Source organism: Rhipicephalus sanguineus, chromosome 5, assembly GCF_013339695.2.
Source record: "Rhipicephalus sanguineus isolate Rsan-2018 chromosome 5, BIME_Rsan_1.4, whole genome shotgun sequence".
NCBI classification, from domain to species: domain Eukaryota; kingdom Metazoa; phylum Arthropoda; class Arachnida; order Ixodida; family Ixodidae; genus Rhipicephalus; species Rhipicephalus sanguineus.
The window spans coordinates 78,006,542-78,029,979 of record NC_051180.1 but is presented as its reverse complement, the minus strand read 5'-3'; the positions used below and the strand labels follow the sequence as shown (position 1 = coordinate 78,029,979).

The window sequence follows — 23,438 nt, the reverse complement described above, 5'->3', positions numbered from 1 at the left end:
CTGCACATGTTCTGATGCGCCGGCCGTGCGACTGCCGGTGATAGACGCCGCCAAACCCAAGACTTTGGCGCAGTTTGGCGCAGTTTTTGTCGATGTTATCAGGATGGCGCAGTAAATACAATTTGGCGCACTTTGGCGCAGTTGGCGCAGGAGTGGAATCACTGAAAATACCATCCCTTGTATACCTTAACCCTTTGCCTACAAAAGACGAGCTGGGATCATCCACGCTGAAACAAGCATCTCGCAGTGCTGCAATCAAGCTGCACTGATCCATTTGGCCAAGTTGTCTTTGGCTTCAACAGATGGCTCCCACAAAGAATTTAAAAATTCGCTCAAAGCGTGCATTTTGCTGAGAAACGACTTCATTTTGGCAACTGGAATTGAAAATGGTGTCCTCCTGTGTACGCGTGCACGCACGTACTAGCAACAGCAGCGCTCAGAAAAAAGAAGAAGTCACTTTTTCGTCGAAGTTTTGTCAGACTCGGAGAGTGAAGAACAATTTCTCTTCTCCTCCGAGTGCAGCTGCGACAACACAAAGCAGTATACAAGGCGTGTTCAAAAAGAAACTGAACTTTTGCTATAACACCTTTGCTCCTAAATGTACAACAATTTAAGCATTGTCCCCTTCAAAGTAGTCCCCTCTGCTGGCAATGCACTGATCTCATCGTTTCTTCCATTTTTAGAAAGCCTCCTGGAATGCACTTTCTGGGAGGGCATGCAGGTCTCTTCTCGCATTGCTCTGAATCTCCTCTATGGTTTGGAAACCACGCCCTTTCTACCTGGTTTTAAGTTTGGGAAATGAAAAAAAGTCTGGCGGGGCTAGATCTGGAGAATGTGGTGGGTGGGGAACAATAGGAGTGTGTCGTTTTGCTGAATGGCTGGCACAAGAAGCGACGCGTGAGCCAGCACATTGTCACGATGAAACATCGAAGCCTGGTTTTACCACAATTCAGGCTTCTTACTGCGCAAAGAATCTCGCAATCACTCTAGAATTCCCTGGTAGACTTCTTTGTTTACCATCTGACCATGTGGCACAAATTCCTGATGGACAATGCCTTTGCAATAAAAAACATACAACCAATATCACCTTCATCTTTGACCGACTCAAGCATGCTTTTTTTGAATGAGGAGAACCTTTGCCCACCCACTGCGACGACTGCACTACCGTTTCAACACCTAGCCATAAACCCATGTTCATCGCCTGTTATGATGTTCTTAGGAAAGTTTTTGTCAATGGCAGTGGAGAGCAGTCCCTGGCTAATTTCAGCATGGGTCTGTTTCTGATCGTCAGTCAACAAACGTGGCATGAATTTGGCACTGACACGACGCCATCTCAAGTTTGTCACTCAAAATTCCATGGCATGATCCTATGCTAATATACCCACTTCGTCAGCAACTTCTGGAACAGTTAAATGACGATTTCCACGAATCACAGCACAAATTCTCTCGACGTGCTGATCATCTGTTAATGTCGAAGGTCGTCCAGCTCAAGATCGTCACCGACCAACATTCTGCCGTGTTCAAAACGTTTAAACCACTCGTAGCAATGCTTGTGACTCATACAGTCCTCCCCGTATGCTTGGATAAGTAATTGAAATGTCTGTGAAAGTTTTCCCGAGCTTACAGCAAAAATTCACACACACACATTATTCTTCCAGCTCTTTCATAGTCACTAGAGAGCTAATCCGAAGAACAGCTTGTCCATGTGCTCACTTTAGTGGCTGTAGCTCACGAACTAATGGTCAGAGTGAAACACGGAAAATGACAGTTTCTTGTCTAAACCTGCTGCTATGTGCACTTAATAGCCTAAGTGCACTCCCTCTGGCGGTTCGCGCTATTTCAAAACTTCGGTTTCTTTTTGAACACACGTCGTATCTTCTCTGAGCCATCAGATTTGGACAACGACCGCGTTTCGACGTTTCGGTAGTAGACACCGATAGAGGTAAACAAAACGCCACCAGGGCGGGGCATCCAAGGTTGAACGCGATAGCGATATCCTGCCCCTAGTGCGCACTGCGAATACTACGAGTGTTTAACAGAATGCGTGCACTAAGGTGTTTGCCTTATGTAATGGGTAGCATGCTTTAAACCAGGAGCAATTATGCGTGAGAAACTTTTTCGAAGTTGCGATGCACCCACTACGTGGTCTTAAGGGAATACACGTACTAATATGTGTGCCTTTTGTAATGGGTGGCTGTCTTTAAACCACCAAGTCGTTATGATATTGACATGGTGTGATGCCCGATGGCAATGTACACTTGTACCACGCAATATTACTGCGATATTACATCTCGTACTGTGACACCCGTATACAGGACGCATATTTTTGGGAAGCATGAAAGTTACTTTCAGTGCAGCTCCAAGCAGAGGCGCGGCTGTGTGGTACACCTGCTTCACCTGCTTGCCACGCAGACGGCTTGGATTCGATTCTCACTCAGACCCAACATTTTTTATTATTTATTTTATTTGCAGCTTTTTCGATTTTTCGGTCACGGACAAGATGATGACTTTTCGCTCACAACCAACGGCGCCGACACCGACGCCGACGGCGGAATTTCTGCGATACAAGCTCTTTAACGCTATCGCGTTAAAACGCCACCAGGGCGGGGCGTCCAAGGTTTCTTTTCACAGTCCTGCTTGTCACTTTATCTTTTTAATTTTGAACTTTCTGTCCCAAGGCATTTTCTGCCCCAAGGGCTAGAGAGGCTCCAACACTATCTGTGGTGCAGTGCACAGAAGCCAATCCTCTGCACATTTTCAAAAAAAAAAAAAAAACTCTTTGTGTATCTTGCAAAAAATGTGATCATCCCGTCCACTTCGTTTCTGGTGTCTCGTCCTTAGTGCAGTTATAAAATTTTTCAATTATGTCTTACCAACTAGCCCCCCCAACGTACGCTTCTCGAAAAAATGTGCCTTTAGTTATTTTCTTCCGTTGTTCGAACAGACGTTGCATCAATCGGGCAAATAAAAAAAAAAGCACTACTTTTGTATCATTTCCGGCCAAAAAAGCTCGGTAGAGAAAGGGCTAAAGGAGGACAAATCTGAATACCTTTTGAAGTGTGAAAGTGTCACATGCGTCGACATTTTAGTAGTTGAGAAAATTGTAGTCTCAATGTAACATAGCTTATGCAGCCTGCTAATACTGTAAAAAAAAACATACATAGCAATGATTTCTGCCATTTGTAAGCAACAATAAGAACATCTAATCAAAAGAGCGACATCCTGTGATCCCTTCAAACACGGCACACTACGTAACGAAACGTAGAAATACGGGGGAAAAAAGAAAGCTGCACATGCAGAGAAGTAAATTGTCTGACTGTACCTTAAGTCTATCCGTGGGCCAATGTAGAGCTGCTTCTTTAATAGACTCCATCACTTCATGCACGGAAACGTGCTTGTCGGGTGACTCGAGGCGTGATGAAAAATACGAGAGAACCTGATGTGGATGCAAAACAGCCGTTAACAGTGCAACAATTTGATGAAGAGACAGATGAAATGAAAAGTGCACTCACAGCTATCTAGTTACCGTATCCTTTTCATTATGTATTAGCGATGCTACTGGCAACTGAGCAGCTTAATAAAAAGGTCGGACGTGAAGGAGTGTAATGAAAAATCACCTACTAGTATTACTTTTCTGTAATTAGAAACAACTGCAGTGAGCAAATAGGATGCCCCTTTTAGGTGCTAGTAAACTTCTTGCACGGAAAGTTTAGTTTCACCACATTTCTCACCATTTCATAATCAAGAAATACTATGTACAGCTGTGAAAGGAATTAAGAATTTTCAACTCTTCAGGGAGTTCTGTTGAACTTGCAGAACGTTGGACTACACTACTGGAATGCCCCACATCAGAACGTCAACTAGAAGTATTTAATGCCCGTCACTCTAGAAAAACACCTAAACCACCACACGATAAGTATGTGTGGTGTAACATATTATGAAAACAACAAAAGTAGTGAGCCAGCCAGATGGAGACATACTGATACCGAGAGCAAACACCCAGCTGTCTACCTTCTGAACTTGCAGCAAGTGTATGTAAATCACGAATGTTCTTGAAGCATGCAACACATTTACATAGTTTTCATCAATGCTTTTCCTTTTGTGTTGAACTGTGCACACTTGCAAAGACGCTACTGGCATTACATCGCACACTGCCATGTCTCAGTTGTGAGTCAGCACAAGCAACATTAACATCTCATCGATGTTGTCTGAAGTACATAAAAAGATAAGCTGCTCACCGTGTCCAAGTTCTGGACCACGTCCTGGAACGTGGGGTGCAGACGGAACGGATCAAAGATGTGCCGTTTGTAGAGCAGGGAGTAGAGCAGATTCGGGTTGCTCTGCAGCTGATTGGACAGGCAAGAGTTGATGATCTCCAGGATCATGCGGAGTACCTCTTCCAGGATGGACAAATCCTGAAGCTGCATCATGTATGGGAAGGACGGCATCACTTAATGTTGCCTTCAGCAGTCTAATGGGCTATTTGTTTTTCTAAACAACTGTAGCTTAACAAGCACCTAAAGCACACTGTCTCAAGGAACATTCACTTGCAAGAATTTTAAAAAAATCTTTTTCTTGAGGTGTAGTATAAAAGCCTACTGACACCCACCCCCGAACACCCTTGGAAACTTGCTATCAGCGTATGTTTGATAAATGTGCAGCTGGATTTCACGTTATCAATTGCCCTTCTTCTTTGATGGCAGAAGATGCAGTGGGTTTACGACCCCATTCAAAAAGACAACGGCTATTCTTGTTGTCAGTACAATGAATAGTTCAAAGAACTTCCTTTCCAAGCAATCATCTGATGGTTGGTATGCACAATTTTCCTGTAGTAACTCCACATTGCCTAGCATACTGCCTAAACACACACCTTCGGCTACATACCCAAGTGGTGAGAGGGATCGGCAGACAACAGATTACAGGCACACGCTGCCAGCGAGCGAAATTCTTTGAAAAACCTCTTGAGCTTCAAGCTGCTTGACTGTTTTAGTCTCGTTATTCTCCATCTTGTTTTTGTATTGTTAGTGTATATTGCTTAATGGATGGCACACCACTCATAAAAATATTATCCTGAGCAAGCTGCAAGCTTCAAAGGCATCTGTAGTGTAAGTTATGAATGCTCGTAGCATGCGCCAAACTGTTGCTTAGTTAAATATGGGCTGAAAGTGTGGTCAAGCTCCTCTACAGCAGTTTTCATGCTTTCAGCCCTGGTACCCCTACAGGCCACGCTTTATATGAACTTGGAACCTCTTTTCAACACAGCCCACTGCTAAACATTATGCAGGTAAACATTCCACTAAGAAGATTAGAACTGAAATCGTTATTATAACGAGGAGGACAATCAATTTGCCATTGAATGTGATGCCAAAACATTCTGAGAATAGATAGCAATATGTACGGCCACCGCAGAAAAAGATTGGCACAAGCAACCATTGGCCGGAACGGTCGCATCTTTTTCTGTGGTGACTATACTTTCATTACTAGATACCCTAGTATTATTTCCGTGCCTTTACCTCTACTATGTTTCCCTTATTTTTCTATCTACAAGTACAAGAAAAGACTAAGGATGTGCGAATATTCGAAATTTCCAATATTTTTCGAATAGTGTTTGCTATTCAATTCGATTCGCACTGGAATTTTACTATTCGAACTTCCCAAACACAAATACAGTCAACGTCCGATTGAAAGTGACCCCTTCAGATTCTCAGTATGGTTCACCTCATTACACTCTCGTATTGCGGCAAAGCTGCCTTTCAGGCTCCGATACGGTCGAACATATCCAAGAGACGGTCAACGTCCGATTAGAAGTGCTCCCTAGATTTTCAATATGGTTCACCTCCTCACACCCCCGCATTACGGCAAAGCTGCCTTTCAAGCTCCGCTACGGTCGCAAGTGTATATTAACTCAAGAAAACGCTGGTTCCAACATGGAGATGAAAGATGTGGCAGAGGTGGGGGCTCAATTAATGCTGTTTTGGACCTGAAATTTGGGCAGGAAGTCCGAAAAATCGGACGCCAAACCTTTATAGCATTTAAAATTTCAGATGTTATTATATACTGTATTATATGTTATTATATACAGATGATATTATATACGGGTGGCAGGATCCTCCTCGAACAGGTCCACCTGTTCTGCCGTCCCATCCCGGGATTCCTGCAGCTGTGTCATCTCATCATGCCGCTGCGTCATCGCGGGATGCAGCTCTACATCCACTTTCGGGTCAGCGGTCGTCGTGGCAGTCACCTTGCTGCCACTGTCTGTGATTGGCTCCTCTTCCGTGTTTTTGACCTCTGGTTCCTTCTTGTAATCGGCGCTGGCATCCTCGGAATCTGCTAGCCGTGCCTTGCCTGCATCCTCCTCGTTGTTCACCTTGTACTTCTCATCTTTCTTCTCTATGCTGTCTGCAGACCCGTCCTCGTAAGCGGCCGTCGTCGAGGCCTCCTCAGCAGAGGCTGCCTCTTCTTCCTCCTTCTCTTCACTCTCTTCCTTCTTACTGCGCTTGGAGGCCGCAGCCTTCTTGGCACCGTGCGCTGGCTTGGTAGGGGTCTTCCGTTCAGCGGGAGCAGCCGTGGTGCCCCGCGTCTGTGAGCGTGTGCGCCTACGGCCACTGTCTGGGACGTTGTTGTCCTTGAGGCCGAGTTCCTCGAGAAGGGCCTCGCCCTCCTTGGCGGCCGCCTCCAAGTAGCTGTCCGAGTTGTTTTCAGACTCGTTTTCGCGAACGTGTGCCACTGCGTCCACAACGATCGCCTTGTTCTCCGTGGCCCACATACCACCACGCTGTTCATCGTGGTTTCTCTTTTTCTTTCTTTTCCACCTCTTTCTCGTCTTCTCCGCCTTTCCATCCTCCACTTCTCGTCCTCCGAGATCATCTGCCGCATCGTTCAGTTCCCGCATGCTGGCGTCGTCCTGGCAATCAACTAGCACAAAGCCAAAGCCCACCTTGTCGCCAGATTGCTCGCCTCCTTCCTCGTCAAACTCCTCGGCAATCTCCTTGTCTGCCTTCAGTGCCATATCGTGACACGCTCCCTCCCTAGGGGACGCACCGTGCGGCTTCTCTTCGACGTCGGCCTCAAGGTTTCCGCCGTCGCACTCTCTCTCGCCGTCCTGGGAGTCGTCGACCTCTTTCTCGGCGACCTCCTCGTCCATCACCGTGTGCTCCTTGCCGATCACGTTCCTTTCCCCGTCGTTGGCGGAAGATGCGTCGCCACCGCGTCGCTTGCTGTCCCGCGGTGCCGGCCCGCCGCACGAGCTCGCACGAGCCTCGATGCCGACCTCGGCAGCACACGGGACGCGCGGGCAGCGGGACGCCGAGGTAATCACCGAGGTGCCCGAGGGCCATGATGGCATGCTGCTGCTCACCATTCTCCCGGAAAAGCAGAGGCGCAGGAGGGAGTCCATCGGCTGGAGTAAGAGGACGAGGTCGTAGACTCCGTAGGCAGCCATGTCCAGGAACGGCCGTGTCAGCGCCCATAGCTCCTCGAAGGCGATATCGCTGTGCTGGGGGCCGAAATCAGGGGCTGGTGGGACCCGACGTACGGTGACCGGGTAGAACATGGCGGGGCGGGGTCCTACCCGTTGGGCGCCAGATGTAGGGGTTTCGGAGCCCAGAACCCCTCAGGAAGGAGACCAAGACAACAGCGGACACATCTTTACTGGTCTGAGCCTCGGCCGCCATTGCCCGCTGCCAGCTGCTGCTGAGCGCGAGCTTCGAGCGCACCCGCGGTCATCGTTCTCTTCTACCTACGATCGGCGTGCTCGCGGCCAGCACTCCCATAATACTGATGTCTTTGAGGCACACTTGGAACTCCAGACTTGAAGAAAGCACACCCTTGTCCGCCACATCAGTTGGGCTTCCACAGAAGTTGAAAGAGGAGGAGAGGCTGGGGAAATGGCATCGTGGCCTACCATGTGTAAAGTGTTGTCGGCAACACTTTGGTTGCGCCAAATCATGTACATAAATACAATTCAGCCTCTACATTGCGCTTCAACCTAGCGAAAAAAAAACACTTTCATGTTGCTATCTCATAAGAATATGCTTAGGAATCCTCTCCAACTTTTTTTCTGCAATTTCGCTTCAAAGTATTCGAAAAATATTCGATTCGATTCGCATTCACACTTGAATATTCGAACTTGCTTCGCACCAAAAATATTGCTATTCGCACAGCTCTAGAAATGACTCAAAATACTGCTGCTGTTGTTGGCATTCATTAGTTCTGTTGCTCTACATTTCTAACACTTGTTCACAAAGAAGTGTTTACTTCAGTATTCCGTTCTTTTTACTGCTCCCCGTTTATGTACTAATGCACCAGTAGGGCCTCTTGAAAGCTGAAATAAATGATAATGGTGACGCTATAGGACGTCGCTAAGTATGAAGAGGCACTTACAAGGTCTGTCGAAAAGTCATCATCACTTGGCTTCAGGTCTGGATTGTTCTGGATTTGGTCCATCACTTTGGATAGCCTTTTAGACAATGTTTCAAACAGGCTAAAGAGAAAGAAAAGAAAAGCAGCAATAAAAGAGCCTGAATGTGCATGCTAACCAAAATAACTGTGGAAAAGGATAAAACAATGAACTCTATACAGACATTTCGCACCTGACAAACCTCTGGCAAACATATGGATGCAAATTCTTGAAGTGACTGGACATATTTGCCAAGGCAGCGAGGCAATTTGTGTGCAAGTATTTGTCCTGAAAGCAAAGCGAGTAGACAAATGACAACTTGAAATTAGTTAATGAAATGAAAATTTAAGCTTTTATTGCATGCTGTTATGCAACTAGGAACTCGTATCGAGCGGGCCTGTTTCCTTTAAATCCTTCTCAAATGAGATACGAGTATTAAGCACACCTTAACCCTTTCGGCCCTGGCGGTGTCAATTGACACCATCACACAAAACTTGCCCTAGCACCTTGGAAATGAAACCAAAACTGCCGATTCTTGGGGGAATACTTCTTCAATCATCCCCACTGCGATTGACATCAAAATTGTGACATGCTTGCGGAGCTGGGAGCCGCAAAGAAGAAGAAGCTTGACCGAAGTCATGGGTGACGGCGAGGCGGGTCAGCTGAGGCGACTAAGCGCCATTTTCGGATCGACGTACCGAAGCTGTTTCGATGAGTATCACACTGAAAAATGAGACGTGGTTCACATTTTGTGTACTCTAGTGAATAGCAGGAAAAAAGATGCAATTTTGCTCATTTCGCAACCGCTGAGCCCTGATGACCTAATTTGACGTCATGTCTGTAAATCCATTAATACTTGCACCACTGGCTCAATTTTTTGTTTTTGGTCTTCTGAGGTCATAACTATTAGAATAACACGCACAAAAAGATGCCCCGACCACAATAAAAAATCCAGGGCTGAAAGGGTTAAAGGGCCCCTCACCAGGCCTGACCATTTCAAGCTGACAAGTTTAACGCATGGACTGGGCGCTCACAGTCACGTCTGCCAAGATTTGCAATGCTACGCGCCGCAGAAAGAGGTCAAATTTCAAACTGAATGCCACTTGCCCTTCGTCTCACAGGAGCACGCCCCAAGATGGAGATGATGACGTACAACAAAGGAATGGCCCTATGTAGTTATCTGTGCTCTGACGCCGCTACTCTACGTTGACATCGGTGCTCTGTAGTTGCTTACAGTAGCATGTGACATTGTGAGAATTAGTAGACGCGACATGTGTAGCTTGTGGAATTCGTTGCTTTAATAGATGAATGAGAAAAATAATATAACATGCAAAAAAAATGTGTGCTTGTTTTTATTTTTTCTTTAATTTCAAATTGCAGCGAGATGCGAGGCTAATCTGCCTCCATTTCGTAAGTGCTCGTGTTCTCGCAGTTTCCGCGTCGTGCAGACACCAGCCCTGACAACGAAGCTGCGTACCAGCGCTCATTACACTCATTTATCCTCCCGCGTTTACCTAAATGTTCATGCGGCACTGGCTCACAATACCACTAGTCTCATGCCCGTACAATTCTTGCAGCTTTCATGACCATCCTGCGGAAACAGGCAGTGCACCACAGAGAATGCCGACACAACACCGCTCGCATGCTCTGGCATGTCATGTGCACATGACCTTAGGTGTGCATGACGTGTTGATGCGTATGCGTCATGTGATCCTCCGGCTCCGATGCCGAAGAGAGCAGGGAAGGGATTTGGCTTGCGAAGGCTACACAGGGGAAGTGGCAAGGGTTTCGAATTCGCCTCCTCACATCATGATTTCGCGCCACTTCAAAATATTGGTCTTCTCAGCTAGTAATGAACCAATTTGAAAAATTTTTGTGGCATAATGCCCTTCATTGGGCACGCAATAACTTCCAGTGTTTAACTAGAAACTGCTCTGTGACCTGGTGAGAAACCTTTAAAGTGAGAGTTTATGACGAAGGCCTGAAACAAAGTATTACAGAACACCAGTGAAACTGGCAACCACACAGTCCATGAAAAACACTCCTTACCCTCATACGAGTCATGTTGAAGTGTATGGTTCGTATGACAACCAGAATCAGCAGTCCTCCAAGTGAAATCTCGGACAATGACCGCTCCGTGTACCACGAGATGTTCTTCAGTGTCTGCAACGAAAAGCTTGCTGCTTCTAATTCACCACTTCAAGCTGTATAACACAACCGTAATCCCCAAACATGCAATTTGGAGTCCGACTTCAATGCTTTTAAGTAGACTGGCCATAATTGAACAGCAGTACTACGTATACACTGTTGAAGCAATCACAGCAATCTTTCAAGGCTGGTAATTATCTGGTTTTGATACATTCTCCTTATCAGTTGACACAGGAATCTGTACATTTGAGGACATGACGCAATGCCCAGCTTCTCAATGTTCTGGGTTGCACTTCATTTCCGAGAAGCAGTAATGGTGGCATATTTTTTTTGTGTCAGCCCTCTATAGACCTTATGCAAAATCAGCTGCCATCTAGCGGCCGCCGTGAGCATTTCCGCCATGTTGAAGGCTAAGCGCGCTCCGCATACGCACACACGGAGTGTACGTATCGTGTGGCAGCTGATAGGAACGGCAATGCCGACATATTTTCGTGCGCCACGTTGCTCAGGTTGAGGAAATTGGGAGGCCGAAAAAAAGCGTTTGCAGGAAACTAAACTCAATATTATTAGACTTCCCGGCGACCGACAAGAAGCGGAAGATCATCCTGTTGCTCTGGCTACTGCTTATGACTAACGCCGTCCTTACGTTTGCCGTTCTTAGTAGATGCGGTATGTGACAGCATCGGCACTCATCAGAGAACACTCTTTTGTGTCATGCCGGAACAAGACAGCTTTTGCACCGTGTGCTTGCAGGCACAGACAAACCCACTTCGTGTACAAGCTCCAAAGCTGCATCGCGGCTACTCGCGCATGCCTGTGCTGCTGCTGACAACATTACTTTGTTTATTACATTGCGATAACAACTACATGTTAGACAGGTAGCTCGTGCGCATCATCGATTCTCAGCGAACGGACCGTGTGTACTGGAGCATGTTGTTTGTAGTTTATCTTCAAATGCGTATTACTACACTATGCATATTTTTCAAGCATTTCATGTGCTCACACTGCCAGATTCAGAGGGCGGCCCAGATTTCCTGACCGCCCCTTATTATTTTTTTTAACTTCTATCCTAAGAAGAGTCAATATCAGTTTCTCCCAAATTTTTTACATTTTAATCGTGCGGTAATTCTATAAGTAACATACGTCGGCGACTACAGCGGCGAAATATCCTTTTATTGCAAAAACAAAAAAGAGGATGTTTTATTTCAAATTAGATGCACAACACATCAGGTCGACATAGGCTATTCCTTATGAAATACGCATTGAAATGGGTCAACAGCACTGTCTTACCGTCATCGCTGTGCCTAGCCGTGTCACGCGCTAAAGCCACCTCCCAACCATCCTACACTACACCCATGCTGCTCAGATAGCTAACAACGCTTTAGTTACTACACTCAAAACAGGCAGACAAAATTTATAACCTAGCTCAAACCTTCATTCTCAACGACGACCGCCTGACATGCAACTCGGTGACAAACTTGTACCTTCGATCTTGTTCTGCAGCAGTTCTTTACACGTAATAAGCAGGAAATGTCGCTAACGTGTACAGGCCCTTACACAGTCGTCTGATGTTTTTATACCCCGATTGCCTACTATCACAGCAGATACAAGCATGAAGTTATAGCAGCGACAGCAATACGATTCGGACACAAGCCTCCAACATGGCGCTGAATTGGTAGCTTCGTCAAACCTCCAACAGATGGCAGCAATTTTGCATAAGGTCTATAACTTCGCTATCAAAAACATCTACAGTGGAACCTCGTTAATGCGTACCTGCCGGGAACGCCGCCTAACTACGCACTAAACGGTAGTACGCATTAACCACCAAGTAAAAATATGCATCTCCTCGTGCACGCCATCGCCGCCAGCAAAGAAATAAATAAAGTGCCACAGCAAATATTGCCTAAAGTACCCATTGCAAAGCCTTTTCTTTCTTTTTGCCAAAGTGGAGAAAAGATTCTGGCACTCTCGCACGACCGTCCGATAGCGTGCGGTGGCGACGCCAAGGAGCATTTCGGAACTATTACAGGGTCCGGTATACGCAGTGACCGACATAGCGACAGAACTCCGCGATATATGTGTGTACGTCTGTACTGTGATCTGCTCCTAAACGAAAACTAACGCAGTTACAGCGAAACACGGTACGGCTGCGTGGAGCCGATCGTCTCCTGGCTAGTTGCGTGCAGCGCGTCGCCTTCTCGGCTCACGCCGTCACTGCCGGGCCGCTTGCTGTACCACGCGCGCGCATTTGTCGTGGGAGTGTTCTTCGTACCCACTTCGCTCCAGACCGTGCACAGATGTGGCGATGACGAACTTCCTGCAAGCGATGCGCACTTCGCGACGCTCTAGCAGTCCTGGCAGTGGACGGAAGCGCGTTTGGGTGGTCGCCCAATAAAAGCGTGCAGTATGGTTACAACAGCGCTACGCTTGCTGTGCCGTACGCTTGCATTTAGCGTGATAGCGTCAATGCAAAGAGGTTTCACGTTGCCCGCGACCAGCAACGCTCAACTCCGCAACAGCGAGCTGCTTTCGTTTTTACAAAGCGGTGCGCGCTTGAACACAGCTCCACACCACGACGCGGCAGGGATCGGCAGCCCAGCGCATGCAGGTTGTCGCCTATTAAAGGCGTGCCGTAGGCTTAAAGTAGTGCTGCGCCGCACGCGTGCCCAAGCAGATATCTGAAGATACTTATTGTGATAAGGTTGCCGGCGATAAGTCATGCTGGCGCGTTCGTCGGTGGCCGGCGCCTCACCTTCGTTTTTTCCCGATGCTTACCCGCAAAGACGTCGCCGCAACTGCGTGGAAGTCGGAATCAGTGATCGACCAATCTACGCACTTCTCGAAAAGACGGAAAACCTCTGGCGGCACATTATGGCGTCCGGAAGTTCAGCGGTGCAGCAAAATTTTATGCCACAAAAAAGTTATCGCGGTACGCAGGGTACGCACTAACTGGTAGGCGTAGGACGAAGCACTACGGCTTAAGCGGTCAGCGAATGCATTAGGCTCTACGAGACTCGGTCGGGGATTCATCGCAACTATGTTTTAACCGTCAGTACGCTTAAAGCGGGTACATATTAACGAGGTTCGACTGTATATATAACATTTACAGGTGTAAGTCCAGCAACCTTTTCCCTCGATTTTTTTTTACTTCAAGTATGCTTTATACAAACCAGGCTTATAACTAAACATCCAAGTATCAAACTAGGCTCAGACTGCGGTGCAAAATAATGAGACCTCTAGTGGCTGACTATGAACGCATTTAGGGTCACAAAGTGACTTTCTTGAACCGCAGAAATGTCGGAGGAAGTGAAGTGTGACAGTAAAATGGACTTCCTTCTTTTTTTTAGTGGCCACACAGTGTGAAATCTGCTTATGAACTTTTGCTTACTGTTGCACTCCATTTGCATAAAATTTACTTGAAATTTTGTGATGGCTAAGGGCACAGGTACAATTCACATGCATCCACCATGCAGCCTGATGTGAGTTAAAAGTGGAGGTGAAGTGCAGACACCATGCTTCTAAGGAAGTGTGGACTCAGTATCATTTGTCTGTTTAGGCTTTGCTGTGAAAAATCAGTTTGGAGCTTCACTGACTTCATGCCTGCAGACAAGCATGGCATGTTCCAATCACTAAGTTCGCTAATGTGAACCCAAAGTTTACTCTATGCACATAGCCATCGATCTTGACTGTGCACACGACCTCTTGCCTGGTAGCTGATGTGTTCTACTGGTACAAACAGTTTAATAGCAAACTTCCTGCAATGGCATTGCATGCAACTGGCCTCATCTGCCGGTTAGGCCTAGTCAGTGCTGCTTGATTAGTCATGTAAAAAGGTTGAAGTTTAGTGATGAGTGCATATTTAGTGTGATGAATCAACACATCAGAAAGACACACATATGTACACTTATAAGCATACGCAAGTCTGTACATGTACCTATGGTTTGCGAAATTATAGTGCTTTACACATAAGATATGTCAAAAGGATGCCATGAAATTCTTACAATGTCGTGCACAGCTTCATTGAAAAGATCGTCCTCGCTAAGTATCAAGAGCACGATAAGGGACATGTAGATGTGGTGAGATGTCCTCTCAGGTGCTTCGTAGAGAATCTTTAGAATAGGGATCATCTGAAAGCAACAAGACAGCAAATAATATTAATGACCTTCAATAACACTTGGGCATGATTTCATGCCCGAAAATGCATCCTATGTGTTCCCTGTGCAATTATATGTCAATTAAGCTATGGCCTGGAAGCCTGAAAAATGGTGCCATATCAATTTGTAAAACAGCTTTGAAAATGGAAAGGTTCATCCGAGAAAAGATGCAAGACAATAGCTTGGCAGCCATTATGATCGGCTGCCATGACGATCTCTAAAGCCACCGTGTATTCAAGGAAAAGAAACCATCCACCAGTGACCTAGACGTGACATATGAGCACATATGATCACAATGCGTTTGATAATGGCATAAAGATTTACAAGTAGGTATAAACGTTAAAGGGCCCTAAAAGAAAAACCTAAGTGGAAAGGCTTCTAAGTCATACAGAACCCTAAAACTGAAGAAAATTGAAGTTAAATATCCCAAGGGCTTTCAGCAAACATGTCAATTCTATGAAAACATTGTGAAATCTGTGATGCTGCAAAATAACGTCACCTCTGCTGCCATGGCCATGCAGTCTATTACTTTCTTGCTTAATTCACTGCAGGCCATTAATGGCCCATTAATTAACATTAAAGGTGCGGCCAAGAGACGAGGCTGTTGCGATATTATACTTCCAACTAAACAGACATTCCGACGACTTGTCGAAACATTGGCCCTGATGACATTTCTTGTCTAACAAAAGAATGACACAAGTTGAGAATGCATACTGCACAATTCACCACGCGAAGATTATTTGGCTACTTACTAGCATTTCAATGTTCGACCGGGAAAGGACGTAGGTCTTGAAGTTTCCATTTCGATGAAGCAGGAGATAAAGAAGCAGTGTCGTTTGGTCGTTGTTCATGGTAGTACATAATGTGTCATAGAGCTTTCCATAGTCTAGTTTGAACGAAGGAATTGCTTCAACACTCCCACCAGCATCTGTTGGTAAAGCGTGTACAATTTCAGTTCTTAGTGATCTCGTTCAGTGGTAGCGACAAACTTGCAATGAAAGATGAACTTGGTTTGGAAGCTCTTTCAACTCACTGCATAAGGCTCAGATTTAAGCTCCTATAGCATTCATTTATCATAGTAAAAGCAGAATTTAAAAAATTGACATAAATGCCATAAAATTTCCAGCAAATCCCCCCGCCCCGCCCTTCTCCAGCAAGTCCAAATTACCGACAGTGGAGGGGGTCGCTTTCCTTGAATGGCACTGAAATTCAAGATAGCGGTGACAAACTTTTCCTGCCAAAAAAAAAAAGTCACAGTTTCGCCGCAAGGGCGAAGCAATGAATGCGATAGCAAGGAACTAATGCTATACGAAGTGAGGCTCGCCAATGGATACTCTCAGTTTGAACAGCGCTTCTGTTGCAAAGGCGGCCGAAGCAGCCAAGGAAACTAGCGTGCTTCAAGTGTCGAGCTGTGACACTTGATAGCTCGCGCTCATCTTCTGTTTGTTCGTTTAGCGGCGTCCCTGAGCTCGAGTGACATTCGTACGCGCCGTAACATGAGCGCGGACATCACGGTGAAAGCGTGAAACATTCCTCTACCCCTCGCCACGAGAAAACCGCGCGAGCACACAGCAAGGGCAAGCTTCTCCCATGCGCAAATATAAGAAGAAGCGAGCGAGCGAGCTTGCCGACGACGACTTTTAAATGCGCCCGTCGGACTCCTAGCGCCACCTCGCTGGTAATGAAGAAACGCTTATTATCGCCTGCTGTCTCTGAGTGCGTCCAGCGCTAAAGGGTGTGTATATAACGCTCGCCGTTAGCTACGTGGAGGATCTGCGTTTCGTGGCGTAGTGGATAGCGCCGCTCGCTGCGGAGCAAGAGGTCCCTGGTTCGATTCCGCGCTTCGGAAGCATTTTTCTGAATTATTTTTCTTTGGGGCCTTTATATATATATGCATACTTATACATATACGGTGCATGACGGCGGCGACGGCGACGGCAAAATCCAGCCGAGACTGTCCATATAATTGCTATCGCAATAAAAAAAAAAAGGAATGCATGTGGACTTCCTCAGAAGCCTTCTCACTCTTGTTGATGCCACGGTGCATTGCAATCATGGCCTGCAAACACAAGAAACGCAATGGCAACACATTTAGACCGCATTAAGCATAGCATGGAAGCGCTTCTGATAAGCCAACGCAAGAGCTCTAAGCAACAAACACCAATCTCCGAACTTGGAGGCCTTACTTTTGCAGAATACGTCTTCATAGGTATCATATATGAATACAGATCTTGAAGGCCATGCTTTCGCTCGCGGGACCCAGAAAATTGTCATGGGTGCCTTGCATTATTTTCGGGGTGCGATGAATCATGATGCAGGAAAAAAGAAAAAATTCATGCGCAGCTGCTTTAGAGATTGGACTGCCAAGCAGCAGTACTCAATGGGATTCAAGAAAGCCAGTGTTGCATGGGCACGGTACATGATTGGGGTGCTGAGCAAGCCGGAGGGAGGGGGGGGGGGGAGATAGGCTTTCCCGGAACTGCGTGAGAATCTGAAATTAGCTGTGAAATTGGAGGGGGTGCTTGCTCGGAATTATACGGTAAACATCACTATACAGTATTCCAACGAATATTCACCTCGACTACAATATTCTGTACCAAACCGAGACATAAATGCAGGCTAATTCATTTTTCCCCCAAACAGTAAACCAGTAGAACAGGCTGATTGAAGAGTAAGTGCACTGTGTCAATGATTTACAGCTTACGCCTGTTACATCGGACCCTCATAATCCCAGAAAAAATGTCTGCTGTATACATAGTACACAGTATCCAAAGCAGGGTGGGAAGGGGGCGGGGTAAGGTGATATGACATGATTCTGACCGGCTGTGGCTCCTTAACACGCACCTAAATCTAAACACATGAGTATTTCTTGCATTTCATCTCGATCAAAATGTGGCTGCTGTGGCCAAGAACTGAACTTGCATCTTTGAGCTCAGAGGTGCGACACCTTACCCACTGAGTGCCGCATGGCATAAGAGCTTTGATATCATTTAATCATCTAGTGCGGAACACAATGCAAGGACAGCGTGAAATATGGCAAAGATGCATATCAAACAGTCTTTGTGTTGTGCTCTGCGTTAGACAAAATGGAATACCAACACGCCCAAATTTACATTCTGAGGAAGCAGTGTTCTCACCTTGAGAGTTGACAAAGGAGAAGAGGGCCTTCTTGTACGGTATGGTAACGGCCTTGTCACTCGTGCAGTGGTTGACCAGGACCAGGAGTAGCAGCAGGCTCTGTTGGGCAAGCACAGTTTCTCTGAGCCGCGCTGCCTCCTTGTCCTCTTCCTTGCTCCCATAGCCCAGTGTGAGCACATTCCAGAGGCCCGCTGCAGCAAGACATCCCTACTTTAACCTTTTCTGCACGGAAGACGAGCTACGCTCGTCTAGTGTGCCATTGCAAAAAGATTACTGATGAGGCAAACTGACCAAATGCTGTTCTAGTTTTGTTGATGAAATGCGAGGTTGTAAACGGGAGTCACCTTGAACAGCAGAGCTGTTTAAGTTGGAGGTTGCTATGCATGGTGTTGACAGAATGCGCCTATGATGTCACTGTGCGTTGCACAGCAACCACCTGGCACATCTGCGCCTAGTTTCGCAACAGCAGCCTAGTTATGCCAAGGCACACAAAGGCAAGAAATGAGCATAGTATAGTATAGCAAGGATGTGGGAAAGAGAAGTGAAGGTGAGGAGGAAGGAAAAGAGGAGGTGAGAGGGTAGAGCATGGCAAAGCCTTGCAAAATTCCACCTTTTCGCACGACTTCTTTCATCTTTTTACTAGAGCTGTGCGAATAGCAAAATTTTGGGTGCGAAGCGAATTCGAATAATAAAGATTGAGTGCGAATCGAGTCGAATAATTTCGAATAATTTTCGAATATTTCTCAAACATTTTTCGAATAATTCGAAGTGAAATTACAGAAAAAGTTGCAGAGAATCCCTAAGTATGTTCTTGTGAGATCGCAACATGAAAGTGTTTCTTTTCGCTAGGTTGATGAAGCGCTGGTGGGGTCATATTTCATAGTTGTCTTTCTTATCAAGAATGAGGCAATGTAGAAGCCGAATTGTATTTATGTACATGATTTGGTGCAACCAAAGTGTTGCCGACAACACTTTACACGTGATAGGCAGAGATGCCATTTCCTCAGCCTCTCCTTCTCTTTCAACCTCTGTGGAAGGCCAACTGATGTGGCAGACAAGGGTGTGCTCCCTTCAAGTCCGGAGTTCCAAATCTGCCTCGTAGACGTCGATATATAAGAACATCTGAAATTTTGGATGCTAAAAAGCTTCGGCGTCCGATTTTTCAGACTTCCTTCCCAAATGTCAGGTCCAAAACAGCATTAATTGAGCCCCCAACTCTGCCACATCTTTCATCTCCATATTGGAACCAGCGTTTTCTTGAGTTAATACATTTGCGACCGTAGTGGAGCTTGAAAGGCAGCTTTGCCACAATACGGGGGTGTGATGAGGTGAAGCATATTGAATATCTAGGGACCACTTCCAACCGGACTTTGTCTCTTGGCTAAGTTCGACCGTAACGGAGCTTGAAAGGCAGCTTTGCCGCAATACGAGAGTGTAATGAGGTAAAGCATGTTGAAAATCTGAACGGGTCACTTTCAACCGGACGTTGACTGCATTTGTCTTTGGGAAATTCGAATAGTTCGAATAGTAAAATTTCAGTGCGAATCAAATCGAATAGTAAACACTATTAGAAAAATATTCGAAATTTCGAATATTCGCACACCCCTACTTTTTACCATCCTTAAAGCTAAGGCTAGTATTCAAATATATTAGTCATAGTAACGTCAATGTCTGGGATGCCCTCTCCTCCTTTACTTTTTTTTAACCTATAAACATAGTTATATGAACATGACCAAGACATGTGAAAATCAATGTGGCAAAAAGAGCAAATGAGATTGGAGCAGTCACACCAGTACATTCCTTGGAGCATTAGTTAAACAAAATAATTACTTCCAACTATAGTAGTTCTAGTGTATGCAGTGACAAAGTGTTTCCCACTTGTTGAAGCAAAAAAAAAAAAAAAACAGCAAACATCCTGCAAATACATGCATGTATCAGCTTTTGCAGTGTGACAGCAGTATAGAGAATTGGCCTGCAACTCAATAAACACTGCATAGCTGTGTACTCTCTTGCTCAGCTTCTAAATTATCATCAACATTTAGTAAACCGCTGCTTGAGTTTTGTCACAGTACAATGCAAAGATGCTAAGAAACAATCTGCTCTTGACAGCAAAACATAATTAGAGGCCTTCATGCTCCTGCTAAAACCCGCTCTGTCAAAGAACATGCTCTCAAGCACAATAAAGTGTGCGTTCACTCACAAGCTAATCCAATGATGATACTTCCACCTCCTTCAGAGCGGTAGTAGCTCTCTGGGCATTTGTCCTGTCGCACAAAGTTTTGCAGGAGGCTTTTTGTGAACAGCAGGGCATGAATTGAGCTGCAATAGAGTGCACAAACTCTTAGACTTTGCAGATATGTTGAATAAAACTGCAAATTGAATAACTCTGCAAGCAACAAAGGTTATATAGGGCCACAGAAGCAAAAATTGAGTGCTGCCATTAAGAGTTGTACACGAGCTCAATTCTTTGGCTCAGTGCCATGACCTCTAACTACAATTACCCTGTTTCTACAGCAAATTTAAGTGCAGCGTGAAGCCGGATCTTCAGCCAGCTGCTGCACTGAAGGGTTCCACGTTCTTGCCTGATGGTCTTTCGATATTTTTCTTAGTGGATGGCTTCTAACAACATACATGTAACATATGGAGTACTGCTATTATCCCACTGCAAGTCCCTACAGTGTAGTCCCATGTTCAACAAGATACTCGCACACATTCACTTCTGTTAAAATCAATCAATTGTGATTAAATATAAGAATAGCACGACAGACAAGGACTGACGAAGAAAACACCACACAACACTGTTGCATTGTTCTTATATTCAATTATGTCCTACCAACTTTCCCAACTTTCCACGCTTCAATTGTAATTCCACTGCCTTGCATTGGTTCATCCGCACTTCTCTTAGATCACGTCTATTGCAGTGCTTATAACAATAAAAATAAAGTTTGGATTTCCAATAACAGCAATATTAGGTTAACAGAAATCTGGCCTTGCCGGAGTTCTTTACTGCTACTGTTATTAGACTAAAAATCTATCATAATTTTAGTGGGTTATTTAAGCAACCTCCCTCAGTTGACCACAGTAACTTTGGAGGTTCTGTAAGATAGCTAACATTGTAATGCAACTTGCAACAGCTGCTACTGTAAGACGTGTGCATCCAGCAACTACTCACCACTTTCCTTGAAGCACAGACTTGTAGATGGGAGAGTTCATAGATGTGTTAGACGAGAACATCTGCACGGACAGCAGCACAAGCAGGGTGTTGATGGCCTCCACATGAAGAGCATAAGTGAAATCCCTGGTGAAAGAAACACATTTCTGTCCACGCTCTTTTCATATGAACACAGAATTATGCAGGAAACACCAAGTCAGCACTGCAAATATATATGAACACACAATGACAGCTTATGCCCCATCTGAAACTCTGGTACAAAGCAGTTCAAATACCGCATTTACTCTAATCTAATGCATGCCCTATTGCCCATAAAACAAGTCCAAGAATTGCCTGCACGTTAGAATTGAGTATCAAACTGGAACCACGTTTGCAGCATTAATGGGCCATAGCCTACCACCAGAGAGGTCAAACTTCTTTATTTTTCCAAAGACATTTAGACTGATTTTCAGGGCTAAAAGCTGCAGACCGCAGCTTGACGGACGCCCAGAAACCACGGAACCAGATACATTGTCATCCCCGTCACAAAATGGTGATGAAGCACATTTTACTGCGAGTTCATATAGGGTCAATTCGTGCACGACTGTAACTGCTGTGCCACTTTCATTATGAAAGCTTACATCAAAGGAAAGTTATTTTGTATGCTGAAGACAGCTGCATCACGGCTTTTTTGCATGTCTGAGACCTGTGACCACAAACCAAACAAAATTTCAGCTGCATGTTGGCCAGAAAAAGTTTCTACAGGATGAAACTGGGAAATAATTCAGACCTTGAAGATAAGCTTGCAGACCTTCTTAAGAACTCCATGTAGATCAAGCTAGCCAATGTAACAACCCTTAAATTGGGACACGATTGTGGCATATCGTGAAGTGATCCCAAAGCCAACTAAACTGGATCACAGAATAAAAGAAAGGGCCGGGAGAATAAGTTTCTCATTCTATGAAGGCAAACTGTACTTGTCTCTCTGCAAAGTCAATGCTGTACCATTAGATCACTGATAAAGGTACAAGTTGTTCAACTTACAACAGGGGAACATCAACAACAATTTCAACTAGAGCATTCACCAAAGAATCCAAGAGATCTTCCTTTTTTGCATCTGAAAAGTGTAAATGATTTGACATGTAAAAGTAAACAGCCAAGTTGCAAAAGACTCATCAACCAAATCCAAGAATCCGTTTCATTGTTACACTATTGGTGCACTAATACAATAAAGTATAGTAAGCATGTGTGTGTTGTTATAAAAATGCATACATGTACAGGGGGGATTGAAAGAAATAAACTTGAGCAAAGTGGCTATTTGGGTGAGTTGGTTGAACTTCATCATAAAACAGCGCACACACACAAATATATAAGAAGAAGAAAGAAGTGACGACACGAGCGCTGACTATCAACTCATAGTTGATAGTCAGCGCTCGTGTTGTCAGTTCTTCCTTCGTCTTTTGTATTTGTGTGTGTGTGCTGTTTTATGATGGACTGAAAGAAACACGAACAGCGTAGCGTGCTGTTTTGATCACAGTGACCTTGGTAGCAATGAAAAGATGCTAGAGTGGTTCTTGATTGTATCATGGATGACTCTAGTAGCTTTTTGTTACCACCCAAGCTGCAACTGCTTGAAAAGAAATGCGAAACAGCAGAGAATGTACATGCAGCATTGTTCGAGTTTCTTTCAATCACCATAGTACATAAATAAGCCAAAACTGACTATTTACTATAATCTTGCAGCTCCCCCTTAGGTTTTACCCGATATATGACGACTTTGGCAGCACTGCTCACAACCAAGTCGTTTACAAACAAAAATTATAATACGGTACCCCTTTTAATTGTAAGCAATAACTGAACCTGGACAACTGTAAAAAGCTATACTCCATATGGATTGCCCAAATAAACAAAAAGTGTCCAAAACCTATAAGACAAGCTTAGAGCATTGGTGCAAAATTCAAGATGGGAAAATTTTGTGTTTGTTCCCCCACTAACACCAATTTTTTTTCTATGTCATTGAATATATTAATGGTGGAATAATGTTTACTAGTGGGCCAGTCGTTTCAGAAACATGGTGCAACTGCACTGTGAAGCCACACCTGAGCCAAGATACTAGACAAGCATGAGTTTACAGTGGACGATTGGGCCAGGTGGCCATTCATGATCGATGTAACTACGTGGTAGAGAATACGGACAACAATTAGACGGAAACAAGCACAGTCCACCCTCCCCCCCACTTTCTGGGCTTGTACCAATTTACTTGTCGTCCATGTTCCTTACTGTGCAGTTACATCAATCACAAGTTTACAGTTGGTTTTAGATCACCATGCCGTTGTCTTTAGTTTTGTTTTGCGATGCAGTCTTTCATCAGGTAACATTGTAAATAGTTCTCGTGTTTCTCTTTACTGTTCTTTTAAGTGTGTTAATACAAGAGCATGACTGCTTA

At 45.1% G+C, this 23,438-nt stretch overlaps 1 protein-coding gene across 1 annotated transcript in view; it reads right to left on the bottom strand.

Annotated features, from left to right (window-relative positions):
- Positions 1–23,438, bottom strand: part of LOC119393810 (dymeclin) — a 31,335-nt gene that overhangs the window by 4,566 nt on the left and 3,331 nt on the right. The window contains exons 5-15 of the mRNA XM_037660979.2: positions 22,037–22,109; positions 21,014–21,139; positions 20,042–20,160; positions 17,841–18,032; positions 15,456–15,631; positions 14,551–14,676; positions 10,451–10,564; positions 8,595–8,689; positions 8,386–8,485; positions 4,239–4,421; positions 3,323–3,436 (exon numbers count right to left, since the gene is read on the bottom strand). Coding sequence (XP_037516907.1) covers positions 3,323–3,436; positions 4,239–4,421; positions 8,386–8,485; positions 8,595–8,689; positions 10,451–10,564; positions 14,551–14,676; positions 15,456–15,631; positions 17,841–18,032; positions 20,042–20,160; positions 21,014–21,139; positions 22,037–22,109 — 1,418 coding nt within the window. The remainder of the gene's footprint in view (positions 1–3,322; positions 3,437–4,238; positions 4,422–8,385; positions 8,486–8,594; positions 8,690–10,450; positions 10,565–14,550; positions 14,677–15,455; positions 15,632–17,840; positions 18,033–20,041; positions 20,161–21,013; positions 21,140–22,036; positions 22,110–23,438) is intronic.